The sequence below is a fragment of the Oratosquilla oratoria genome, chromosome 11 (genome assembly GCF_046742065.1).
Source record: "Oratosquilla oratoria isolate Oo_2021 chromosome 11, ASM4674206v1, whole genome shotgun sequence".
In the NCBI taxonomy this organism is placed as follows: Eukaryota; Metazoa; Arthropoda; class Malacostraca; order Stomatopoda; family Squillidae; genus Oratosquilla; species Oratosquilla oratoria.
The window spans coordinates 15,360,409-15,385,619 of record NC_134787.1 but is presented as its reverse complement, the minus strand read 5'-3'; the positions used below and the strand labels follow the sequence as shown (position 1 = coordinate 15,385,619).

At 40.8% G+C, this 25,211-nt stretch overlaps 1 protein-coding gene across 10 annotated transcripts in view; it reads left to right on the top strand.

Moving 5' to 3' along the window:
* The window catches only part of LOC143029613 (uncharacterized), a 163,145-nt gene that overhangs the window by 110,095 nt on the left and 27,839 nt on the right, over positions 1–25,211 (top strand). For 9 of the 10 annotated variants that reach the window (XM_076192351.1, XM_076192352.1, XM_076192350.1 and 6 more), the window contains one exon: positions 23,006–23,232. In XM_076192351.1, the coding sequence (XP_076048466.1) occupies positions 23,006–23,232 (227 nt within the window). Of the gene's footprint in view, positions 1–21,956; positions 22,034–23,005; positions 23,233–25,211 lie in introns of those variants that run through there. The other variant, XM_076192356.1, reaches the window with a different exon arrangement.

The following is a 25,211-nucleotide window of genomic DNA, read 5'->3' as shown; positions in this document are numbered from 1 at the left end:
CAGCGATTAAAGTGATTGTCTTTTGTTATTGAAAGTCCGTGATCGTGTGAAAGCGGCATCGTGCGATGGTGGCTGAGGTCTGTAAAATATGAATGACGGTCATGCAAAGACCCAGACGTGTGGTTTGGCCTCTATTTTAGCGGTGCTCGTTTCGTTTCGCCAAGAATTTGGAACGCTTCTTTTGAGTGTTGTGGTTATTTATTTTGGTTATATTTTTGGATCTGGCTGTTTCTCTCCTTCCCCCTTTCTCCCGTCCTCCTTTCCCCTACCTCCTTCCCCTGTACCCCCTCCCCCTTTCCTTCCCCCTTTCCCCCTCCCTCTTTCCCCCTTTCCCCCTCCCTCCTTCCCCCTCCTTTGCCCCTCCCTCCTTCCCTTGTTGTCCCTCCTTCCCTTGTTCTCCCTCCCTCCTTCTCCCGTTCTCCCTCCCTCCTCCCCCGTTCTCCCTCCCTCCTCCCCCGTTCTCCCCCTTTCCCTCCTCCCCCGTTCTCCCTCCCTCCTCCTCTCCCTCTCTCTCTCTCTCTCTCTCTCTCTCTCTCTGTCTCTCTCTCTCTGTGTGTGTGTGTGTGCGCGCTCGCTCGTGTGTTGGACGCACCAACCGCCCCTGTTAACAGGATAATTCGTACGGTGCAATTGGTAAACAACTAGTATTGTCATAACAGGTCATTGAACCTTATTAACAAGGATATCCTGATGTTGTGAAGGGGTAGGTTTTGATACTAGTTCTATCTAGTTATAACTAGCCGAGGATCCGGAGGAAGAACTAGGTGGTATCTGCATCCGAAGGCTAGCGAGTGGTATGCGTAGCAACACAAGAACCACCAAATGTGTGATTTGCCATAGAAGACATCAGAGACGAGAAGTATAACTAGACGAGTGGCCATTTGTTCTCGACCGAGTTTGCCATGTTTCCGATATTTATTGCTGCTCTTTGGAACCCTTGAGGTCGCTTCAAGACTGAATAGAATCGTCGGGTAAACATTAATTGTGGATTTTGTTTTGTGGTCCACTGAAATGTCGAAATCTGAACTGATTTCTACCAGTAAATGTTGAAATCGCTGTTTGCATAGGTCGTCATGACTGATTTGTTGAACATAGACTGACACGGTAAAACTGGTATGTTTATTACATTTTGTTACACAGTGTCTTCGTAGTCTAGGTGTATTATTTAGTTGTATATTATTTTTTATATGTAATAACCATTATTTTTGTGTGATATTTTTATCCGTAGGATCTGTGGAGACAAGGCTCATTTTATTGTTAGTAGCTATATTAATGTCATTTGTTTGATATACTCACAATTTTGACGCTTGGTTTTATATATATATATATATATATATATATATATATATATAATTGGTATTTCGGTAGTGTAATTGTTCAGAAAAGGATAAGAAAATGGTGGATGCGTGGTGCTGAGGGCAAGGCGGTGACTGTGATTGGGCTTGTTCATGTCGGTGATGGCTTTCCCCGTTACGTAACTCAAACCAGGAGCATCCGATATGGGTTTAGTTTTCGTTTTGTACTTATGGAACAACCCCTGACTTAATTAGGTTTTCCCGGGAGTATATATATCATCTATTGTATAGGAAATGGAGGTTGGTTTTTGTAAGAGCATGCAAACATGATTGTTTCGTCACGTGTACTAGGTTTTCTATAGTCAACATTTTCCACCATCACCTTCACGACTATCTTCATCACCACCTTTACATCATCACTCTTAACCACCACCACTACCTTCAGACACACTATTACCACTACGACCACCTTCATCACCCACCACTGCCACCACAGGTCTATCAAATTCCTCCCGTGCCTGGGATCCGGAAACCTCGACGACAACCTCTTGAGCTCAGGTAGTTCTTCGTACACCGGGACTTGTTCGGCCGCTTTCGATGACCTCTTCTTCCTCCTCCTCCCCCTCCCCCCCTCCGCAAGGGTCCTAGAAAAATTACCTTTTCAGAAATTGGGGCGATAAGCTTTATGTGTCAAGTTAAAAGTCGTTAATTAGGTGTAAAAGGTTCGAACAACTGATTTGCATGGTGCCACTGTGTGCTCTCCTTAAGATATCTCAGTTTTGGCACCATAGTTCCATACCATCCCACAAGGTGCACAATCTTTACAGTAACGTGTGTGTTTCTTTTGAATTCTTTCTTCTTGTCTTTTTCCACACCTACACCAGTCTGATTTTGCATCCCCAAAATTTGGAAAATTGTTGTAATAAAAAGTAAAGGAATTGAAACTCGAATCCCGGATAATTTAATCTATAATATCTGTAATGAATTGGCTGAATTCACCCATAATGGCCCACTGCAGGGCCGAATTAACCCTTGAGGTTTGATACAGCCTCTGTACTTCAACTAGAATAGGTTTACTAAAAATTCAAATCAGTAGTTTTAGTATTAATATTTCGTAGATAACCAGAGCTCCGAATAGGAAAAGTATTAGACGATAAAGAAGGAATGAAATTTTGTAATTTATTTCTCTTTATTAATTTATTTATTTTATTATTTGTGTCTCCTCTCATAAGAGAATAATGTGTGACTGGTGCGTAGGGGTGTCATTAGTAAGATATTGACTGCATAAAGTCTATGCAGTCAACTTCATGCATGGTTTGTATAACTAGAAATGTTCTCCCCCCCACCCTCTAGGGATGGGGGGGGGTGAGAACTACTCGTTTTGCAATCCCTAACCTTCCCACCGATCTCAGAACCTGTCCAGTTCCTTCCAATATAGTGGCAAGGCCGTTTGGAGTCGCACATGTCCCGATAGTATCAAATAGGTTACGTTTGTGTTTCTCTAGTTTCATATGATTGTGTAGTAGGTAGGTGCCTCCTGCCCGAGAAGGTTTATCCGGTGTTGTGTCACTTTTGCGCAACTGTGGCGCCAGGCGTGTTGGTAGGCAGGAAAAAGTACCGTAGATGTACTTATTCATTTTATTTAAGTGTTTGTTTATTTATTATTTTTGTCACTAATTTGGTACAAGCATACCGTTGTGTTCGTGTACTCTGGAATAGATTTACCCAACACGATTATCCTTTTTGCTACAGTAGTCAGAAGAATTCATATTAATATCGGTCACATTCTGAATGCATAAATTTGAATGCTATTGTATTTAGTATATATATATATATGTGTGTGTGTGTGTGTGTGTGTGCGCGCGCGTGTGTGTATATGTATGTGTGTGCGCGTGTGTGTGTGTATGCACACATTTTTTCAGTGAAACCATTCTTTGAAATTGAATTCCACATAATAAACCGCGTGTATACAGGCGTCATACATAATATGAAAATACTGAATATATTGGGATATTAGGTGTCGTATATTTCAGGGAAAAAAATCCAACAAAAATCTGCCCATTTCTTTTAACTTATAAGTGGCAGCAGGTTTTGTAGAGCAAAACTAGTCAGGCAAAGTAGTTTATTGCGTACAAGTTAGTTTGGGTGCTTTGTGTTCCATCGTCTTTGAAGTTTCAGTTATTGGCTTGCTGTCTTCTGTCCATTTGTCTTCATGGCATCTTGGATGACGTCATGTCGTTTTACTTCACTATGGCTTCAATATCAAATCCCACACTGATTGGTGCTAATCTTCGCTCTAACTGGGGGAATTTTGATTGCAGAACTAATATTTCTACGACCATTATATTTGAAGTTCTGGGGGAAGAGAAAGGAAAATTGTGAATGGGTAAGATGTAATTCACCAGTATTAGTTCAGATGAACTTAACTGTTGGTGGCATCATAATGTATGAATGGCAAACTGCATAATAACGACAGCTGCAAGACTGAATTGAAACAATACTCCGGAAATAACGGAACCTTGCAGAGATTGCCTGTATATCTTATATCATCTCTGCCAGTTTCTCTTTGGTTTATCACAATATCACCGCTTAGCAAAAACCAAAAATCAGATAACGGAAGCCATAAGTGAAAAACAAAGAAGTAGGCGTTTAGTAGCAGAAGCTTAGATCATGACAGACCGGTTTGTTTTTCGCAATTGGATCGATCGCCAAGGCCGATCAAGGACTTGCATAACAGAAATGATTTACTACATTCGTTTCCTTCTATCCCTATTCCTTGTGGAAGCCTATATGTGATGGTTCCCCTTGACATGACACGCGATACGGTGATGTGACGAAAAAACAGGTTACAAATAACGTCAAAGACAGTGGTGTAGGGGTGAGCTCTTCTCCCATGCATATTGTGAAGGTTGGAGAAAAAAAAATGTCGTTTGTTCCAGATTTGCAAGGAGGTAGCCAAGCCTTGTACATGCATAAAATTGAAAAATCTTTTTAGTCTGAATTTTCTCGCTTTGATCTGTTGGTCTCAACGGCCGGGGCGGGGGGGGGGTGATAACCCTATTAATTCAGGTTGACTCTGTCAGCGATAATAGTATCACATGATCTAGGCCTGAATGATGCCCGTCAGCGGGAACGGTGGGTCATGCTTTGGCAAGCACGTTTTCACACGAAACAAGGTTGACTGTAAAAAAAATTGTGTACTATTATTGCTGTTATGTTTTTCCTTTTGAATCTGACCACGCTGTGAACAGAGTGGTCTCCTGTGTTTTTCATTATAAAATTGTAATGTATTTATTCTTATATTTCCTCCTTTTGAACTCGACCTCACTGTGGACCGAAAGGTCTCCTGTGTGCTTATTTTTGTATTGTAAATTTGTAATGTATACTGTATATTCTCGTACTCCCAAGGGGCGGGGAGCAAAGAGGATGTCAACAGAAAGGGGGGCCATAGAATAATGTCACAAATCAATGGCTAAGATGACAGATGGGGCAGAAGGAAGACAGGTCATTAAGAGTCTCACAGAAGTTAATGTATACAGTATCACCCCCCTCTCTCTCTCTCTCTTGGTTACTGAATCTTTGACTCTAGTTCATTGCGTCATGTTTCAGGATATCAAACTTTATTATTTATTTGTTAATTTTAGCGTGGGAGGGTTCTCGGTATAATAAAATTGATAGGAAGTAATCAAAATAAAACTTGGTAGTTATTAACTACGGCGGAAATTTGGGTTTGTTTACGTCTGTGTTGATCCTTATTGCTTCTTTCCTGATGGTGTGCGTCCGTATAAAAAAGACTAAACAAGGTTTGGCACAGGACCATAGGGTTGGGTCTAATTTATATGATAATACAACAGTAACATTCACTCACTCTCTCTCTCTCTCTCTATATATATATATATATATATATATATATATATATAATATTTATAGGCGTGTTTTTCCAGTGTAAATTTTGAATGGCATGTGTTCAAATCTCTCTCGTTTGCCCGTATGTTTGTTAGTCACAAAAGGGTCGCCTCATTCCGGGCTAGCCATTGACATTCGGCAGAGAACTGTCTTGTGTAACACCCATTTCAATAATCAATTGCCTTCTCCCGTTCCCTGGCGTAGCTTACAACGATTACTTTTATTTTTTGTGTATTGTTACTTTTCCGATTTGTGTACTTATTCATTTTGATATATTGCCCGTTGACCAGAAGATGACAAGGTTTAGGAGAATGAAGGAAGGTTATCCATCACATTTGCATTAGTGTCCCCAGTTATGGACATTAAGATAGACCCACAGAAGAAGAAATTAAGATGTGTAGATTGTAGCTTATATAGACCTTAATCCTTAATATATGGCATTGACAAAAAGGTCTGTACCCCCCCCCCCCAGTTATATAATTACCGATTTATCTATGTTTTTCTCGTTGCCCGCGCCTTCCAGTCCATTTCTGGTCAAGCCTGTGTGTTCACTTTTTTCCCGTTGTCATCATCTTTTGTTTTCTACATTTTCAACCCGACTGTTTGACCTATCCTTGGTGTGTGTCTCGCCATTTGTTTGCCAAGTATTCTCAGTTCATTGAGTCAGAACATGGAATATGCATTACTTGTTTCCGAGTATTTGGTCTGTTTTAGTCACATGATGTTAATCCTTCGACTGCTGGAGTTTGTCTTAAATATAAAATCTAATGGCAAGCAGAACAAAACGAACGAATAATGAACAGTGAAGTAAAATCTTACTGATAACGAAATTATACTTGCATGGTTTTATATAGAGAGGTTTCGTTACATAAGATAAAAAAAGGTGCTGCGTGTTAACTTGGGACTGGACTTCTACCAAGGATCTTACCTTCAGTTCTGCACGTAGAGGGTCTCCGGTGAAGTATCTTGTTGGGTTGAGTAAAGGTGCGTGGGCGTGCGCACGTTGAAGTGCTGAGGCATGCGGGCGGGCGTGGGTGGATGTTGCACCTCCGCCCACCAGCCAAAGGAAGTGTTGTATCCTAAGCCGTAAATTACTGCGAGTACTCTCTCTCTCTTCCTCTATCAGCCAGAATAAAAAGATGTATTACCATCTGTCGAAAGTGTTAAGACAGGTGACGTTGCACAGTGAGTAGACTGACATAACGATATCATGATGGATAGAAGCGAATAAATGAATGGATACAAAAGAAAGATGTGAAGGGGGTGGCATTTGCTTCCCTCCCTCCATCATGTTTCGGTCCGGACACCCAGTCCGTATTGATATTGGAAAGGATTTTAAGGACCGGTTACATTACAAGGTCTGTGACCAGACTTTGTAATTTGACCTAGCAAATCCTGCTGATGTCTCAAGAAGTTTTTGACTGTATCCCTTGTTCATTGCCTCTTGTTTTCTCACATGCTCACTTCCCGCTTCTTTACTGCTCTCCAATCGTCCTCTTCTCTCAGTCATGGGTTCGGGCCCTGCATTTCTCTCCAAAATTCATATTTTCGTGTCATCATTCACTTTTTATTTGTTTTTATTTCCATTTTTGAATGGTGTTTTTCCCGCATTCGTTTTACCTTTTCTCTACCTGTGTATTGTATTGTCTCATTTTCAGATTTACAAGTTCCCTTTCCTTATATTATTTACCTTTTCTTCGTGCCCCTTTTTCTTCTTTTCCTTACTCGCTCGATGTTCATATCTTCATTTTCTCACTTGTGTTGTTTGCATACCTTTCTCTTTTTTCATTCTCCACATTCCATCTTCATATACTTTGCTACCCCCAGCACCCCTTCCCCTCTATGAATCCTGATCCCACATTTTGTTTGTTTCTGGCCCCCCCCCACACACACAGACACATACATTTCGTCCAGTCGTCTTCATTCCGAACTACTTCCCACCACCTCTTCTACCCGTAGTGCCACCCTTCAAGGCTAACCCTTCCGACAAGTGTACCTAACCCCACCCGTCCATCTATCCAACCGTGGGAGGAGTTTGACGCTGTATCTTTGATTGGTTCCCAAGAGCGGTGTGGTAAGGGAGGGCGATCTCCTCGGGTATCACTCGTTCAGCAAGACCTAGGCTTAGTGGGAGACCCTGGGTGGGGTGGGTGGGGTGGTGGGTTTTGCGCAATGCCCAGCCGCCCGGACCGGGCCACTGGTCGGCTGGCTCGTCGCCTACACAGCTGGCCCGGCTTCTAGTGCGCGTCCTCCGGCCCGTCTGCGACCGTTGGAAGTAGACGACGCTGATGAGATTTGAATGGGATGAAATCTAGACACGCACCGGAGGAGTTCCTGTACAATAATTTAGATTTGCGAGTCGGATATTTGACTTTTTTCTTTTATTTTTTGATAATAAGAAATGACTGACACTGTTTGGAGATGAAAGTTATGCATACAGTTACTAGGGAATACGTAAATATAGTTCTGCGCGACGGTTGTATAGTCAGCAAAAAGGAAGTTAAATTGAGATCAAAGCATTTGGCTGTGAACCTTGATTTAACATACGACTTTACTGTAGTAATATAGTACATTATGGAAATGTACAAAACTGCTGCTTAGAGAGTTTTGTTGCGCCTAGCAACAGCTAATTTTTTAGCTCGTTTTCTTTGACTGGTGTGGCGAGGAACATGGATGACCCATGCGCGAGATAGGAAAGGGGTAAGGGATGGGTATGTGCTTTGACCCAGTTCTCTATGTTATGAGAGGGAGAAGGCTCTTTGGGTATGTATGTAGTACATGTTGAATGTCAGATGTCATCTAATTTGAAGGTGACGGTGATCTGCGAGTACGGCTTTGCGTTCACACTGTGTATAGTTGTCAATGAATTGACATTTTCTGACTGTAGAATAATTGGAAAACGTGAATCACTTTATGATTATATATATGTAATATATGTGTGTGTGTGTGTAAAGTTCTAAGAACTGTTTTCCATTTTCTCCTTCATATTGTCACTGGAGAATTGACTACTTCCAGTATTTAACAAAAGCTTGAATTGAATAAACCTCTTGGTTTTGAATAATAAAATGGGAATTATCAGATTTACCCTAAGCATAACACACTCATACACTTACATGATAGGACTATTCAGGAATACTTGTTTTATTGTAGTTTAGACCAGTTACAGGATTATTTATTTTATTTTTTCTTCAAATTTTGTGCTTTTGAGTCCAGGGTACTCAGTAATGTTTAAAAATCCATATTTTTCTTCGGTCTTAAGTTGTTGCCGGGGTGAAACTTACAACTTTGAATTATTATAAACTCTACTGGACCCGTCCATACGTTTTTGCTTGGTCACGTAGTCAGTCTTCATGTAGTTTGTTCTAATGGTGAGCTCCGTTGAGTAGTGCTTGGGATCTTTGCCGATGGGAGAATCGATACGGGCTATATTTTACGGTTATTATAGGCTTATCGGTATGGATGTATACTTTCAGCCATTCTCTTTTCATGGCAGGTTCTATGTACAGGATCATAGTTTGGTCTTCCATCGTGTATGAAGTTACTCTTTGGTCGTGGGTTCTTTTGTTTTGATAACGTATTGCATTATCCTGCAGGTCGGGATAACGCCAGAAATTTTGATTAAAAGAAATCAGTATACGGAAACGGGAAAGTGCAGCACTATTAGGTGAACTCGGGTTGCGCGATCCAAACAGGTATTTCCTTCCAGTGTTTCCACCTTAGTGTCAAGTCGCCAAAGCATATTATTGGTCATGCATGCAATGTGCGAGCTTGTCCTCGTATTAATAAAATTATCAGTAATTAACCAGGATATTATATTTGTAGGTTTATGTATTTATTATTGTCGGGATTAATCCCGTCAACTCCAGAGGAAGGAGTACTCTACTGAAACGGAGGTGTCTGGCCCCAACTAGAATTAACATGTAATATTTCCAAATTTAAGGTATTACCATGAGTTACTTAATCTTTTCATTCCAAGGACCCCCATGTGCTGAGATCAATTGGCCGAATATGTTATCTGTCCTCTCTCTCTCTCTCTCTCTCATACCTTCAACAACATTAATGTAAGGTAATGCACATAGGTAAAAATAACAGTAAGTACGATTACAAGTTATTTGGAAATTCGTTAACAAAAGTGGATAGTGAAAAAGATCTCTGCGTAATTATCAGTAACGACCTCAAATCATCCAAGCAGTGTATTTCAGCCTCTGAGAAAGCAAATAAGATTCTGGGATTGATTGCGCGATCTTTTGATTTCAAAAGTCCATCACTCATTAACAAGCTATATAAATCGTTAGTTCGTCCACATTTGGAATATGCTGTTTCCGTATGGTCACCGAATCTCATTAAAGACATTGACAGACTGGAAAAAGTACAACGGCGAGCCGCAAAACTGATTCCAAATATCAAAAATAAATCATACGAAAATCGACTTAAGCACATGAATCTGTTTTCCCTAAAAAAGCGTAGACTCAGAGGTGACTTGATACAGGTCTATAAGATTTTAAAGGGAATTGACAACATCAAAAGTGACCAAATTTTCACATTGAATGAGAATCAGACAAGAAACAATGGTCTCAAACTGTCCGGAAATAGATTCAATTTGGAAGTAGGTAGAAACAACTTTGCCAACCGTGTAGTTAATGAATGGAATAAACTTCCTGCACAGGTAGTACAATGTAGTTCAGTTCGAAGCTTTAAGAATCATTTAGATAAATACCTAAGTAAGATGCTGTAATGATTATAATTTATGTTATATTATTTGTTTTTGTTTTGTTATCATTTGTCTGTCTGATTTTCATTTATTATTAGTTATATGTCAATTTATAATAATTTACTATTTACCTTTTTGTTTGTTATTCAACTATACCTATGCATTTATTTATGTATTTTATTTGTTATTTTTACATTATTATAGTTTTTTTTTTTTTTTTTTTTTTTTTGCATCCGACCTAGATATGGATCAAAATGTCTCCTGTCGGCATGCTCCGCCTTTGTAATCCTTTGTAAATAACAGATTCTATTTAATACTAGACCACTTGGTGTATTGTGTATATGACACCCACACACGCCCACATTATCTGGTCATAAATTGTCTGAAAAAGACATGAATTGGTCACTGCACGTGGCTCCATTCATAATATGGTCCACTGGATATAACAGGAGAATATGTAATCGATTATCCTGAATATCACGTTTCCATATCGAGGGAACTTCTCAAATGTTGTATTTCGCCATCAAACCTTGTGGTTTCTAGGTCTTTTGATCCCGTTCTTTTACCATCGATGTTTTGTATCTGGAAAAAGTGGGTCGTAGGAAAAAGATGCCCGTAATGCGGTTTCGTTGCATAATTACTTCTCATATTTTGAGTTTCATTTCTTAATCTGAACCGAATAAAGAAATTACGTAACTGTTGCAGATATGTTTAGGAATAGACAATATTTTTCATAATATAAGTGTTGCTTGACAAAATTTCCTACATAGATTACATATTTCTAGTGAAATCACCGTTTATTTATGTATTGTTATATATTTTTTTTTACAAATTATTTTAAAAGGAAAGTCAACATGTTGCATATATCTGAACGTTCAGTGAAAGGCATCTCTGTCTTGCAAGTATCGTTGGCGATAGGCCCGGCCTGCAACGGAAGTGTCTTGTGTGATGCAACTTCTGGGGTGCAGACGAGATACAGAAACTGTCGAAGTCGACAAGTGTTTGTTGATGTTTTTCGTGAGCTCGGTCGTTGCGAAAGTCACTTCTCATCCCGCGGTTAACCGTTGGGTGTCGTGGTGACGCTCACGGGAAGCCGGTGAATGAAGACTGAATAACAAAGATTATATTACTTTAGTGGCGATATACTTATACTCACATTTTTTATTGTGTATGGTGTCACATTTGGTGGCATGCCATCGTAAAAGGGGACAATATCGCTCCGAGATGGTTTAATACAGTAGAAAGGAATGTATATATGTATATTATATTATATTTATTATTTTCATTATATTTTTATGGGGGGTAGTCACCAAACTTATAAAATTTTGCACGACTGATCCGTAGTTTATTATGTATTCTGATTATACATCTTTGAAGTGTTCGTTTTTTTTTCCGATATTAATGACCGGATGTTCATTAATTCACCTTGGGACAGGATGGTCATGATTTTTTCTTTGTGCCGGATGTTCGTTTCGTCATTATCCCCCGGTCCTTTTTTCGGGAAAACATTACTTTTTTATCGGGATGTTCGACTAGAAACGGTGGAATGGTTACGTTTGACCGATAACGGTAGGTAGAAGATTTTAAAATTTTGTTCAACTGCTCTTTGTGCAGTCATTATACAGAAGACACCAAATATCTCATTTTATTTGCCTCACCATTGTTACACCAAAAGAACATCACAATATTTTTTCCGTGAATGATTTATGGGACAATCTGGTGACCGTTGACCTGGGAGCCAGAGGGAGCGGAGAGATTGATGCCATTTGCGCATTGTTTTTGTGTGAATTGTGTACTTTTCTTCACCACTAACGATATGCGCCAAGAAAATGTATAGTTTCATGGCACGATTTTTACTGTAAAAGATTAATGCAGGTAAAGAGTGTGCGTGTGTCTGTGAAGGGATATATAGATGTGTGTGTGTGCAGACTTTTCAAATTCAAACAAAATTATATTATGATTGAAATGAAAAACAGTGACCATAGAAAGAAATTTGCAACTGGCAGGCGTTTGGGGGAAATGAGCAATTACAAAAGTTGTTTCTCACGGTGAACATCTACGTCAAACCTTCGTTTCACCTCCAAATACATCCCACGTAGCAAGTTCTTATAGACCCATATTACTCCTCCATAGAGGCTTCATGACCAGACTTGGATTTACCATTCTTATGTAGAATACAACCAGTTGGCAAATTGCGCCAAAGATTAGTACAACTATCGCATGAACCTATGGCAATCTGGGGAGGGGTCTGAGATATCCAGATTGCAATCGAGCAACTTCCCTCCCTTTCTTTTGATCTCTTTGGGATAATGACACGATGTGACTGCTCCGAATAGTGTTTTACCCGACGGGAACGCCGGGAAGATACCATGTCAGACTTACCAATTATAACAGGGATAGGGGCTTCAGGTACCTGGGAGTCTGTGGGTGTTCTTTGTTTCAACTCTTGGGAGCCACAAACAATTATCCCTTTCTTTCCACACTGTGTTGTACTCATCTCGGTGACATCTCACTAACTAGAATGGCTAGTGTACCTTTTATTCTGGATACCTCCATGTTAATTCATTCATTAATATAACAACCCCTTGGTAACGAATGGGTTGATAAAATTGTTAATATAACATGTTCTAAGGTGAGTAGTCACGATGTGGTGTTCATGAAACGGAAGGGGACACTATGCATCCGTGTGCGTTATGACCGGGGAGGCCATTGGAAGTAGTTCGGTGTCCGCTGGAAGTGGGCTGGGCGGGTTCGTCTCAACCCCGCGTAGAGGGCATGGAGCCAATAGGCGTGCGTGTGCGTATAACCCTACTGATTCGAACAACATAGCGTGGGCGGACCAGTTTTATTTGCAAGCAAGATCATGCTCGGCTCATGGCATACGTAGGTTGCGTGGACTATGAAGCTGGATGATGAAGTCAGCGCTGTGTCGTACCTTATACATATTCATGTCCATAGCATTTCAAGGTTATACGAGACACAGCATTGTTCTGCAAATTGGCCCACTTCCTTCATTACGAAGTTGTAGCGCGTTCGTTATTGCATGGTGGGGGCTGCAGATGACATCATATCTTTTATTGGTACAGTGCAACCGTTGTGTTCCTTTGTGCATGCCACCTTCGCCTTTTATTGTCGTTAAATGAGGAAAAGGGTGATGACATCTATTGATGATTTATTCTTTAGGTTTATAGTGTTCAAGTCTGGTGGAAACAGGTCAAAGTAATCGAACTTGTGCCGACTGTTCAGTTGTCGGTTAGGTTTAAGGGAGCCGAAAGGGCGGGGCCTTAGCGTGGCGGGGAGGGGTGAGGGGCGGAATAGGATGGGATGGGTCGAGAGTGCCAGGAGTCGCCAGACTGGATTCAAGTTCAAAACTTGTCAGTTGAAGCTGGTTGCCTTTCCGGTGCAGTGGAATTCGGGAATGTGGCAACAAAATACAAATTCCCACTTAATCCGTCTGACATACTTTCGTGTATGTGGTGCTGACCTACAGAACGAGGGAAAGGAGAATGTCTTGGTCACAGTTGTTTGACCACGGAGGAGGGGCGGAGTAACCGCCGACTCTTAAACGCGTTTGGCGGGAACGAGGTCTAACAGGTTATGATCGGGAATATTTACTTCAAGGTTAAGTTTTAACATAATCTAATTCATTAGCATGTGTGAATTATATTTTTTGCATATTCTGCAGCATGCGTAATATGTGTGATTGGGGAACTTAGGTAATCGTTTTCTGTAAGATAAGTTTTTCTTTAAGTTGGTTAGGCTTTCAGTGTGTTAACCCTATCTTCATATCGATCATTTTCATTCTTGGATTGACATTCTACCATGTGCGTACACAGTAAAACCTAGCACAAACACTAACCTCATGTTTACATATCCTTTCTTCTCTCGACCCTTAATGACTTCCCTGCTGTGGCCTGGAAGCCAACCCGCATGCCCCATGCTTCGCTCTTCCCACCCCCCACCCCCATCCCCGGTTCATGGGGGCCCTGGTGAGGGGCAGGGCTGAGGAAGGAGAGTGAATGTGTTTGTGTGCGTGTGCGTCCGCGAACACCCAGACAGTATACTCTTGGTGAGGGTGTTGAGAAGTCGCGCCTCGCTCGCCAGATGGTGGTGGGTAGTGATCTTGTAGATCTTACTAAGGTGTTTTACCTAGGTCCTTTCGCAGACATATCTATTGTGTGCGTAAGGGTTATGTGGTTGTACCAGGTCGAGTGCAGTGTAGTGGGTGAGTGCACAGCCTCTTTCCTAGGCCCTTTGTAAACGGCAGCAAAAATTTTGTGGACAGGTGGTGTTTGTGACGGAAGAGTAGAAAGCGAAGAGTGCGTAAGAGGAGTTTCTTGGTCGCCCACACGTGCTTGCACGCGCGGGGCCTAGCAGACGACATCAGTGAGCGGTGTGTGCTTGCGAGCGACGGATAAAGTGGCCCTGAGCTTTAGCGCGTGTGCATCACATACAGATGTGAATGGAACATGCTGTCTTGGTTAATGAATCAGCCTCGGTAGTAGCCCGAAGTAATTTTGTAATTATTGTTGTTTTTCCAATTTGTTTCCGAAAATTGTTTTGTATAAGTATAGATATATTGCCATGCCTTATAACGTTAACTGAAGTATAGGACGAGATTGGCGGAACAGGAAAACGAGAAGGAAACCTAACGTGACCCTAAGCCCTTTAGTCAGGTCCGTCACGGTCGCGTAACGTCTCCATGACGAGGGCTAGAGAAGGGCGATGGAGGGTGGCAGCTGTGACTAGGGGGAGACACAAGATAACGTTTGAACGTCCCATACCAATGGCGCAGGTTTAGCTTCCGCCACAAACGGAAGTGCATGAGTATACGTTTCATTTTATGATCCCCTCGTTTATAACAGTAATTTAGCTCGGGTGCTGTTTTTACGACCATTTTCAAACGTTTGCGAGGGGGATTTCGCGTATCCTTGCTTCAAATAGCAGCTTTGCGGCAGTGCAATTTTTCGTTGCTTTAATTCTTAAACTGAATGTCTTATCAGTTGCCAAGTATTGTGTCCATTGAAAATGTTTGTGAATTGTACCCATTTTTTGTATTTTGATGTATGTTCTGCAAGTGAATATGATATTTGGTTGACATTTACATGTTTGCAGCTGAGTGAAGATGTCAAGATCCTATGTCTTCAAACTCCACCTCTCGTTTTTGTCATTCTGACATTCGCCAGTGCGTTATCAGCCTTGAGAACCTGTTATGCAAATAAAGAATCCCTTATAAACGTAATATATTCTCCACAGTCACCATAACTACGAAAGGTTAGTGGAAGATGTCCCCATCGATTAATGTTTGCTTATGGTTGACGTTCGGCTCCCATCACATCTCTCATGGGTGCAGGTTTCTATACTCGAATGTTTGCAATGTATGTGTCGTCATCATATTTAATTGCTGTAGTAGTGGGAAGGTGCTAAGGAGGAATTTTGTGAAAAAAAAATATTTTATAAAACTGTCCATTTGTTCGTTAGGGTGCGAAAAAATGGAAGCCGCTGGCGGTTCCAACGTTGCTGAGGACGCAAGTACAGACATGACAAAACTTGAGGAAGTTGAGGGAACACAAGCCTATCATTTCAGTTTGGGGCACACCAAGGGTTGACACGGAATAGATTGCATAACGTGCACGCACTGTATACATTATTGAGAGTACGTGCGTTGTATGAGAAGGTACAATGCAAAATGTTTAGGCACCTTTTCGGTGTGTATGCATTCTGTGTTATTCTTTTCGTCACTTCAAAAACTTGTGTTTTAACGGAATCTTTCGGAAATTCAGGCTCGAAGATGGTCCAACTATCTTGATTTGGTAGAGAAACCAGATGGTTTGGTAGATAAATATTTGCATATTTCGTTACCGAAATGGGTCTGAAGAGCCCCACCAAGTAACTGTCTAACAACTTATCTTATTGAAATCGTGACATGGATATATGGTTATAGTATTTTCTTTTTATTAATTAACTGCCTCCTTTCTAGTTATTCGAAACTGCTATGATATAACTGAAACTGACTGTCTTTAAGTGAGTTGTTACCATAATGTGAATGTCACGTCGTTATGACATGACAATTGCTGGTGGTCTCTTAATTACCACGATGGTAACAAAAGAAATAATTCATCGCTGGTGTAGGGTTTAAGTAAGAGAAAAGAGCACAAACGTTTTGTTCCAAGTAGAATTGTATGTTCCGTGGCAGCATATTGCAACGTTCGTGCGTTTCCAAACGGGGGGAGGGTCTCTCTCTCTCTCTCTCTCTCTCTCTCTCTCTCTCTCTCTCTCTCTCTCTCTCTCTCTCTCACACACACACACACACACACACACACACACTCACACACACCATTAGATGTATTAAGCTGAATGAGAAATGTAATACGACGCCCAGAAACTGCGGAAATAGTTGTCTGGGTTAGAGGAAAATATATATTGTCGGTAGAAACTAGATATATCGCAACTGACCTTTTACTTTATTGTGCGCGTGATGTAGAGAAAGAACCGTCTCTCTTCGCCTTCGAAATCTGATTTCTCCTCGCCAGTGGCATAGGGTTTTACACCAAATGTAGAAGAAAGAATCCTGGTGATAGTCATATGGGAAAATGGCACCTGGTAGTATTCCCTTCATTATTAGTTAAAGAAACTAGGTTTGCCACGGAGATGAGTTGAATTAATTGATGAAAGCCAGAATGAAATAGAAGTTTCATGAGGAACGGGTGGATTCATCTTGTAAACAGGACCCGGTGACAGTTAGATTTACCGGATGAGGTGAAGTCTCTATCGAACGGAGCGGTATCACCCACAGGCTCGGTGATGATGAGGTTGGTTCTGGGCTAAATGGCCACTGCAGTTTTAGAACTGAATCAGCAACGATAGGTATCGTAAACTTGCTGTTTGTAACCTGTAACATGTCTGTAAGAGAGAATGGGGTCTTTGGTAAGGAAAAGACACCCTGAGGTGTTTACCGAGATGTACTAAAATAAGGGTTGACTGTTATTGCATTTTCGTAATGCGCTGGATGCCATTATCATAATGGACGAAAGATATTCTTTATGATAAATTGTGAAATATATTACAAATAACTGGCAAATGGGCCGCGTGAAATCTTGCCACAGTGTCACTGATGTGTTACTTTTGAACAGGTTTGCTAAATCTAGCGCAGATGCTGCATTACAGCCTTTACCCGCCATATGTCGTTTTCCCATAAGCTTCGGCTTTGCACAGGCATTGCTCACTTGCGCAAACATCTGATGACGTAGTGCAGATTGCAACTGCAGAATACAAGCGTAGGATAGATGATGCAAAGCATGAATTGCACATTTAGGTGTTAGGTGGTGGAGTGGCTGGAATCCACTTGGCCTTTGCAATAGAAGCTTGGGATTAGAAATTTACTATAACATCACCGCGGAAGTGCGTGTTGTGACCCCCCCCTCTTCCCCCATCCCACCTACTTTTGATTGCATTTTATTTTATTTATTTATTTATTTATTTACTTGTTTATTATTTTTTTTACAGTAATCTTGCACTGATTAATACTCAAACATAGGAACCCCTTTAGTGTTGCAGTATTCGTGTATGTTCTGTCCTATCTATGACGTTCATACAGCTGAGGTATAATTGTCGACACCTTTCATTACTGTAACATTTTTGTTTGAGCACAAGAAGATTTAAGTTGAAGGATTGTTCCCGGAAATTATAGGGATTTGTGCCGTGGAAATAACTTACCCATAGGTTAACTCTAACGAAGGCGATTTTAACCCTTTAATGACATGATGAAAAAAGGACATACTTTGACATCTAAAAAAAAAAAAAAGATCTAGTATCTAATTGTTTATAGCACGGGCTAGCATGAAGAATATGAAAGCATTTCAGTGTCTCTCATGACTACAGAGGAAAAAACTATACATATGTATAGTGTTTTATAAAGTACATTACCATATCCGGGATTTTCGTATCTACACAACAAGCGGCTGGCATGAATGGGTTAATTAGATTAGGTGGGTGATCCTTTGCTTTAAAATCATCTTTTGTAGTAATCTTGACACATTCATCGAATAAACCCATGTTTGGATTCTTTAGATTCATTTATGACCCAATGCTTTCGCCTGATGATTTAAGTAAGAAAGATGATCTTGTCCCGTTGAAATTGTTTTTACTCGGAAACTATGATTGCCATTCGGGTCCTTTTCAAGGGCATTATGGCGGATTGGTTTTTAATTTCTGTGCAGTCTGAACCGCAATAAAAGATCTAGTAAGCCTAAATCTGCAGGACTTAAAAAATGTGAGAATAAGAATGTACCCTACTTTAAAATAACTACGTTTAAATTGTTCAATTCACCTGGATTTTTTTTTTTTTTTTTTTTTTTTTTTTTTCTCCAAATTTACAGTATATGGCGTCTTCGTGTTGATGGAATAATTATTTTGTAAGAAGTTTGAAAGATCCGCGCGCGGCTCCCTGTGACCCTGTATTGGGAAAGAATTATCCACACAAACAAGGAAATGGAATAACAATACTGAGCATGGCAAGTTTTTTTTCATCCCATGAGTATGAAGACGCCAACACTAAAACAACTTTATCATGGATGCATTCATCTCCGTAGCACTCCTCGGTTGGGACGTCGCGAGATTGTCTAGATGGATAGAAGCGCTGGTAAATTACAATCCATACAACAAACCCACGTTGGGGAAGAGGTTACGCAAGTTGTGGTCTACCTACACCCTTCACACTACGTGTACGTACGTGTGCATAGTCAACGCGGGTCAACCTCCTGCTTATAGGCGCCACACCTTGTTTTGCAAGCCTGAATGTTGACAGATAACCTTTTCAAGAAGTTCGCGTCACCAGCGATGGTAACGCCCGTTTAACTTCACTTTAACTGACGTACTCGAATGATCTAGCGAGGAAAGAATGCGCGTGCATAGAGCGAGGCTGCATTCGGTTTCGCTGGGCGGTTGAGGATGGCCAAGGGACGTGCGGCAATGTTGACTTAAAAACACACGACTTCATATGGAAGATGGTCAATAGTGTTGCTAGTTTGAGATGCCAAAGGGCATTCATCACGTATTGGTCCTTGGTATCCCATAGAAACAGCGCGGGGCTTCTCCATGTATAAGAAATTATTTTTTTAATCCCGTTTACTGTGAAGTTTCCGCCGCGTCCGAATCGTTTCAACCCAAAGGGAAAGAATCTTCTCAGTGTCTCAGGTTCACTCTTAGAAATCATTTTCGCGTATTATTTGCCCCCATTTTATGGTGACTTTCGATATATATTGAATGTGTGCACATGTATGTTTGTGTCTACGTGTATTCGTCCGTGTGTTTGTTCGCACGAATGTTAAAGGGTTGGTGATGACCAGGGATGCATGATGTCTGCAATGTCACGGTCCATTTGCCAGGCTCAAAGAACAAGGTTCGTTAATTACTCCGACTGGGTGGTCTTCCGGTGTATGGTGTTCGTTTAGAGACTGGTAATGTGTTGCTAATGAATCCGCTTGTGTTCAATACCCGGAATTAATTATGCAGGTTGTGGCTGAGTTCCTATAAATTTATCTACTTCGTCGAATTACCCTGAAGAAGGTGCTGCTTGAGCGAACGTGAGATGTACCAAGTTGCGTTAACGGGTTTCCCGGGGGGGTTGGCAACCGGGTCTTCGATTGTATTGACCCTCCGACGCTGCCCTCCAGACTTGCATCCATAATCTTGTTAAAGGTACATACATACCAAGGGCTTTCCCCCTTACAAGGGAGGTACCCAGAGTCGAGGGCATAAATCCACTACCACCCATTTCATCTCCCACATACACTCCCATTCACCACCCCCTCCGTCTCCCACTTTCTCTCTCTCTCTCTCTCTCTCTCCCCCTCTCCCCTGGATGATAGGTCATCCCAACATCTCGCCCACTGCTCTGGATCAGAAGCAATACAGCAAGACACAGCACATCCACAGCAAGGCTGCTTCATTTAATCGGCGACCCCCCCCCCCGTGTCCCCATTTGCAGAAAAAGAGAAGACGAGGGGGAATCCCTTCGGGCTGCGTCAAAATATTCACACATATTCCCCGTACCCACTTCCTTCCGTAAGTCACAGCATCATCCATACACAACTTGTTTACCTTGAAAATATGTGATGGTGATGATTATATTATGTGTAGTGTATGATCAATAGACATTTTTAGTGTGCTTAAGAAATAGAAAAATTTAATCAGTAGAGGATAACGGTAATTCCCCCCTGTGTTTAAATGTACAGGGTGTTTTCCTTTGGTCAGATGCACTGCGTACGGTGAATTTTTGTGTCATGGCATGGATAGAGGTACTGGTTAACGGCGGTTAAATTGTAATCTCTTTTTGAAAAGCGTGTTAAATTGATGAAGAAATGTTAACCCTATTCGTGAACACCGATGTTGACAGTATCACGAATTGCTCCTGATGAGAGGCTTCTTCTTCTTTTTCTTCTTCTTCTTTTTCTTCTTCTTCTTCCTTTCTTTCTTTCTTTCTTTCTTTCTTTCCAGGAAAGGAAGTCAAAGCCGTATACATTTATATTTATTACTTCATAATATAATCATATTCACATCTTTCCTATCCTGCCCTGGCCTTCAGTTATTTACTTCCGCAATACTTCAACGGTCATTCACGCGTTAGTCATTGCTTCGATGTTCATCTTTGAGACAAGTACCCTTTTTAACTTTTTTTTCTTCTTCTTCTTCTTCTTCTTCTTCTTCTTCTTCTTCTTCTCCTTCTTTTCAACCGTTTCTATTTTTATTTTCTATTTTTTCAACGTCAATACCATAACTATTCCTGTAAAGTGCACAAGCGATTGACACTGAAATTGGCTTCACCATATTGGCCGGTACCCTCTAAGTTATGGCAAGCGTTATTTCACACACACGCACACACACACACACAACATTTACGGTGCAAACTAGTCTGGGTGTTATTGAAGGCTCGTTCATGTTCTAAATTACGACCATACGCCCAAAATTGAATCAGGGGGGTACGAGTTAAAGAATATATACAGACTACGAGAAGGGAAGCTATGATACCCGGGATATCAGGTAAGCTGCCACCCGTCACGGAAAAAAGTAAATAAAACAGACGAGTTACACACACACACACACACACACACACACACACACACACATATATATATATATATATATATATATATGTGTGTGTGTGTGTGTGTGTGTGTATTACACGCGCACGCGAATTTAGCCAGTTCATCTTCCTGGTTTCATGTTCCTCAAAATCCCACTATTGATCGAGGGATTTTGATGATGCAGAAACATCGTAGGTATTTCAATGTTTAGAAAAATGTCAACGGCTCGGCGGGAATAAAAATATTATTATTACCATTAGAATACCATAAGAATGCATTAGAGATGTACAAGTTCATGTTTAGTGTTTTGATAGGAAATGAACAAATCTTAGGGAGTGGTAATACTCCCTCACATCTCGTAACATCATAGAAATTATTAATACTTTGTAAATTGATCATGCGAGTATCGAAGTCCAGATTAGTTTTCGCTCATTCTTAAAATGCTACTAAAACTGGAGAAGCAGCATCTTTTGTTAGCCAGCCAGCTAAGTCTTGGGAATTTGTAGGTCATAGGGTCGTGGTTGGCTTCTGTGTAATGGCTAGGTAAGATCCTAATTAGTCATGAGTGCAGTTGCCCGGATTTATTTTGCAGTCTAACCACGTAAAGGAGTTTTGTGAGTTTGAACGTAGCACTTTCGTAAGCAAACAACCGTTTGATGAAATCATGTATGTGTAGTATTAATCCAGTAATACTATTCATTCTGAAATAAATCACAAGATGGCAACACTCCAGGCGTAAGCCAGGCAAAGTCCTGTGTTGAAACGCCCGTAAGCCCACAACACGTGGGTGGATGCAGTATGGTACACTCAAGGTCACTCCAGCGGGCTGCTGATGCCGACGAGTGGTCATTTGTTTTTTTGTAGGAGGTTTGCTCCTGACTGGTTTGAGAAAGGTGCGGCTACTGCTGTGGGTCTTAATGAAGGGGACACGCTGATGCCGAGGTAATTGAAGCAAGCAGGGGATGACTTGAATATATGCCGTCTTGTATATTTCTCGTCGCTGAAAATAAATTGCAGGAGAACGCAGAGACGAATCGGTAAAAATACTTGTATATTTGGTGTCCTTATCTTTTATCCCTTTCGATTGTAGTGGTTTCACCTGTGTAAATAGAAGTTACAGACAGTATACTCAAATTCGGTAGAGAACCTGAGGGGGCGATCCGTTTCTTCCCCTGTTCCGGTGACGTACCTCACCAGCTCCATAGTATGTCTGATAACAGGAACTTCTGAACAGGTTATTCGAGATCGGTTCTACCCTTTGAATAGTAATTTGGATTTTCCCATAGCATATCTTAGGTTACCTTACATCAGACTAGATACAAGTGTTAGTTTCAAAGTGTTTCACAAGAGGTCATTGTTCTTTTTAAGAAGGGAAAATTGAGGAAGAGAAGTCCATGATATAACTAGATCAAATAAATGAGGATAGATGGACTTGCTATGATTCTAGCAGTGTACGTATGTTTATGTAATTAGGAGAATGGCAGGACTGTGTTGAAGTGATTAGATTTTTTTTCCAGTATTAAGGTTTTGTTCTGGGACACAAGGTTTCATCTCTAATAGAGGCACATTTTAGACAGTCTTAACACATCACCTGTTTGAAGACATGACAGCCAGTCACATGTTATCCCAAGGAAAAGGTGTGAATTTGCTTTGATTTAGTTAATCTAGCCTCATCTACTCTCACGAGTACTGGCCTATAAGTTATTCAATAGGAAACATATATTGGTATTAAAATTGCTTGAGTGTTGGGTAGTGTAAAGTAACAATTCTGTCTCATGTGTGGTGACTGCAAGCAGGAATTTGGAACCTGAATAACTATGATATGCTTGGTCTTGCACATGTCCCCACTACATCATGTACCTACCATTCACATAACAACTGTACACTGTCCTTTTTCTTTCTTTTCTTTTCTTTCTTCACAGTTGTACATTCTTCCCATATATTACTCTACCACTTTTTTCTAATTCATCCTGTATCACACAAACTAATCTTGCTCTTTTCTTTTACAGGAAGAAGCCAAAGACCAACTATACTTATAGCGAGTCGTTAACTTATCGGGAGCGTGTCACCCCTGACCGCCACATAGACTCCCCAAATATGTCACGGAGAACCTTACGAGGCCTAGATCCAGGCCAATCAAGTTCACGTGACTTCTCGTACATCCCCTTTGATGCAGGGGAGTCACGCTTAAATCTAAGGTCAAGAGATGTTCCAAGAACAATGGATGCTTTGTCTGGTGAGTTAGTTCAACAAAATATAGGCATAATGTGCCCATGTTTCCTTTTATATCTGTATATTGTATTAAAGATTTTTGTGCCCTTGGCTATGGTTGAGGAATCTTCAAAATTATGGTAGGATGTGACCATGTTCTTAGAATTGAAAGTTAGACTAGTGAAACTTTTGGCAACAATTGGTCAGTTGAATGATTTTTGTGAAATGTTGATCCTGAGCAGAAAGTTGAACTAGGAAAAAAAAAAAAGTTCCAATGATTGAGATCCTGAAGCTTGCAGTGGCTAGCAGCAGTACTGAGACCCTCCCATGCTTTCTCTAGAAAGAAAATTTGGACTGCTGTCAATGTCTATGTCACCAGCTTATGCAAGAGGAGGGAAGCAGTTGCCATAAGTCATACTCTTTTATGTGAAAAGGTGGAGGAAATGCTGAATTACATAACCCTTTAAGTAGGGATGACCAAATAAAAAGATACCCCACCTTGCACCCAACCTACACCCATCAGAACACATTCATTGCCCCTCCCACCACAGTACCACTTCGGTAAAAAGACACAACAAGACACACCACACCCACAGCAGAGCCAAAGAGCCAGAGGTGGTCTACCCTGACCACTTCACAATATACAACCCCCATCTTCATTCACTTGGCAGAGATAGTGTGGAGAGGCATTAAAACAGAGCAGACAGGAAGACTTTCTTTTATGCATTCACAATCTCTATTCACTCCTGTCTTTCACATTCTTGTTTGACAGAAACTCCTTTTCCATGTAATGTCAACATTATTCTATCCATCTTGTTATTCTTGGTTTTCCTCACATTTCTGTGAAAGAGCCCTAGATGCCACCCTTCCATCCACTCGAGTAACACAAGCAAAACAGAGTACCACATTCTCTACCTTCTCATGTAAAAGCTTTCAACTACTTTCGACAGACTTCAATTTGTACTTTACATCCACATCATATTCCACAATACCTCTTTGTCATATGTCATGGAATTTATGTTAATAGGGTTACACAGTATTCCCATTTGGGATTTCCTTTGTAACCGAAACAGGGTGAGACTAGTATTGGCACAGTGAAAAAGAATATTATAACATGAAGTGTAATATCAATGGTTATCACTGAACTTACAATAATGAAATCAACACTAAAATAACAAAGGTCTGACTGGGGATCACATGAGATACTTAGCTGGTCCTGGGAAAGGGAGAAACAAGGCAACAGAGATCTCTTTGAGAGAGTGAATATTGATACTTGCCAGTACCCATTTTACACAGCCACTGACCTCATGCCATGACCTGACCTGATCTAATATGGTCAACCTTCCTTGGTGTTTTTGACCATCTTCACCACCAGAGCGGTGCTTGTGCATAAGAATGCATAATATCTTGGGCCTGGTCTGGCGATCAACACCTCAAGATGAAGTAAAGTTTGTTCAAGGCAAGGCTTCCTAATAATAACTGGTGACCTGGTAATAGTTTTTATAAATTTAGCTATAATACCTAATGTGTGGATCAGATTTTTGTGGCAAGGCAGTTATGGGAGAAAGCTTTAGGAAGAGGTAAATTATGGGGTCTTTATGGATTTGGAAAAAGCTTTATGACAGGGTAGACAGGAAGGCACTGTGGCAGGTATTGGAGATATTTGGGATAGGAAAACTAAGAGCATTCATGAGTTTTTTACCATAGTAGTAGAGCCTGTATTAGAATTAGAAATGGAAAGAGCGAGTGGTTTGAGTTAAAGATGAAACTTTGCCAGGGATGTGTCATGTCTCCATGGCTATTCAATTTATGCATGGATGGGGTGATGTGAGAGGTAAATGGGTAATGGGCCAGGGATTGGAGATGGTTAAAGAAGATGGAGAAAAATTGAAGATGAGCCAGTTGTTGTTTGCTGACAACACTGCACTTGTAGCAGGAACATAGAAGGGTTTAAGGAAGTTAGTGATGGAGTTTGGGAAGGTGTGTGAAAGAGTTGAAGATAAA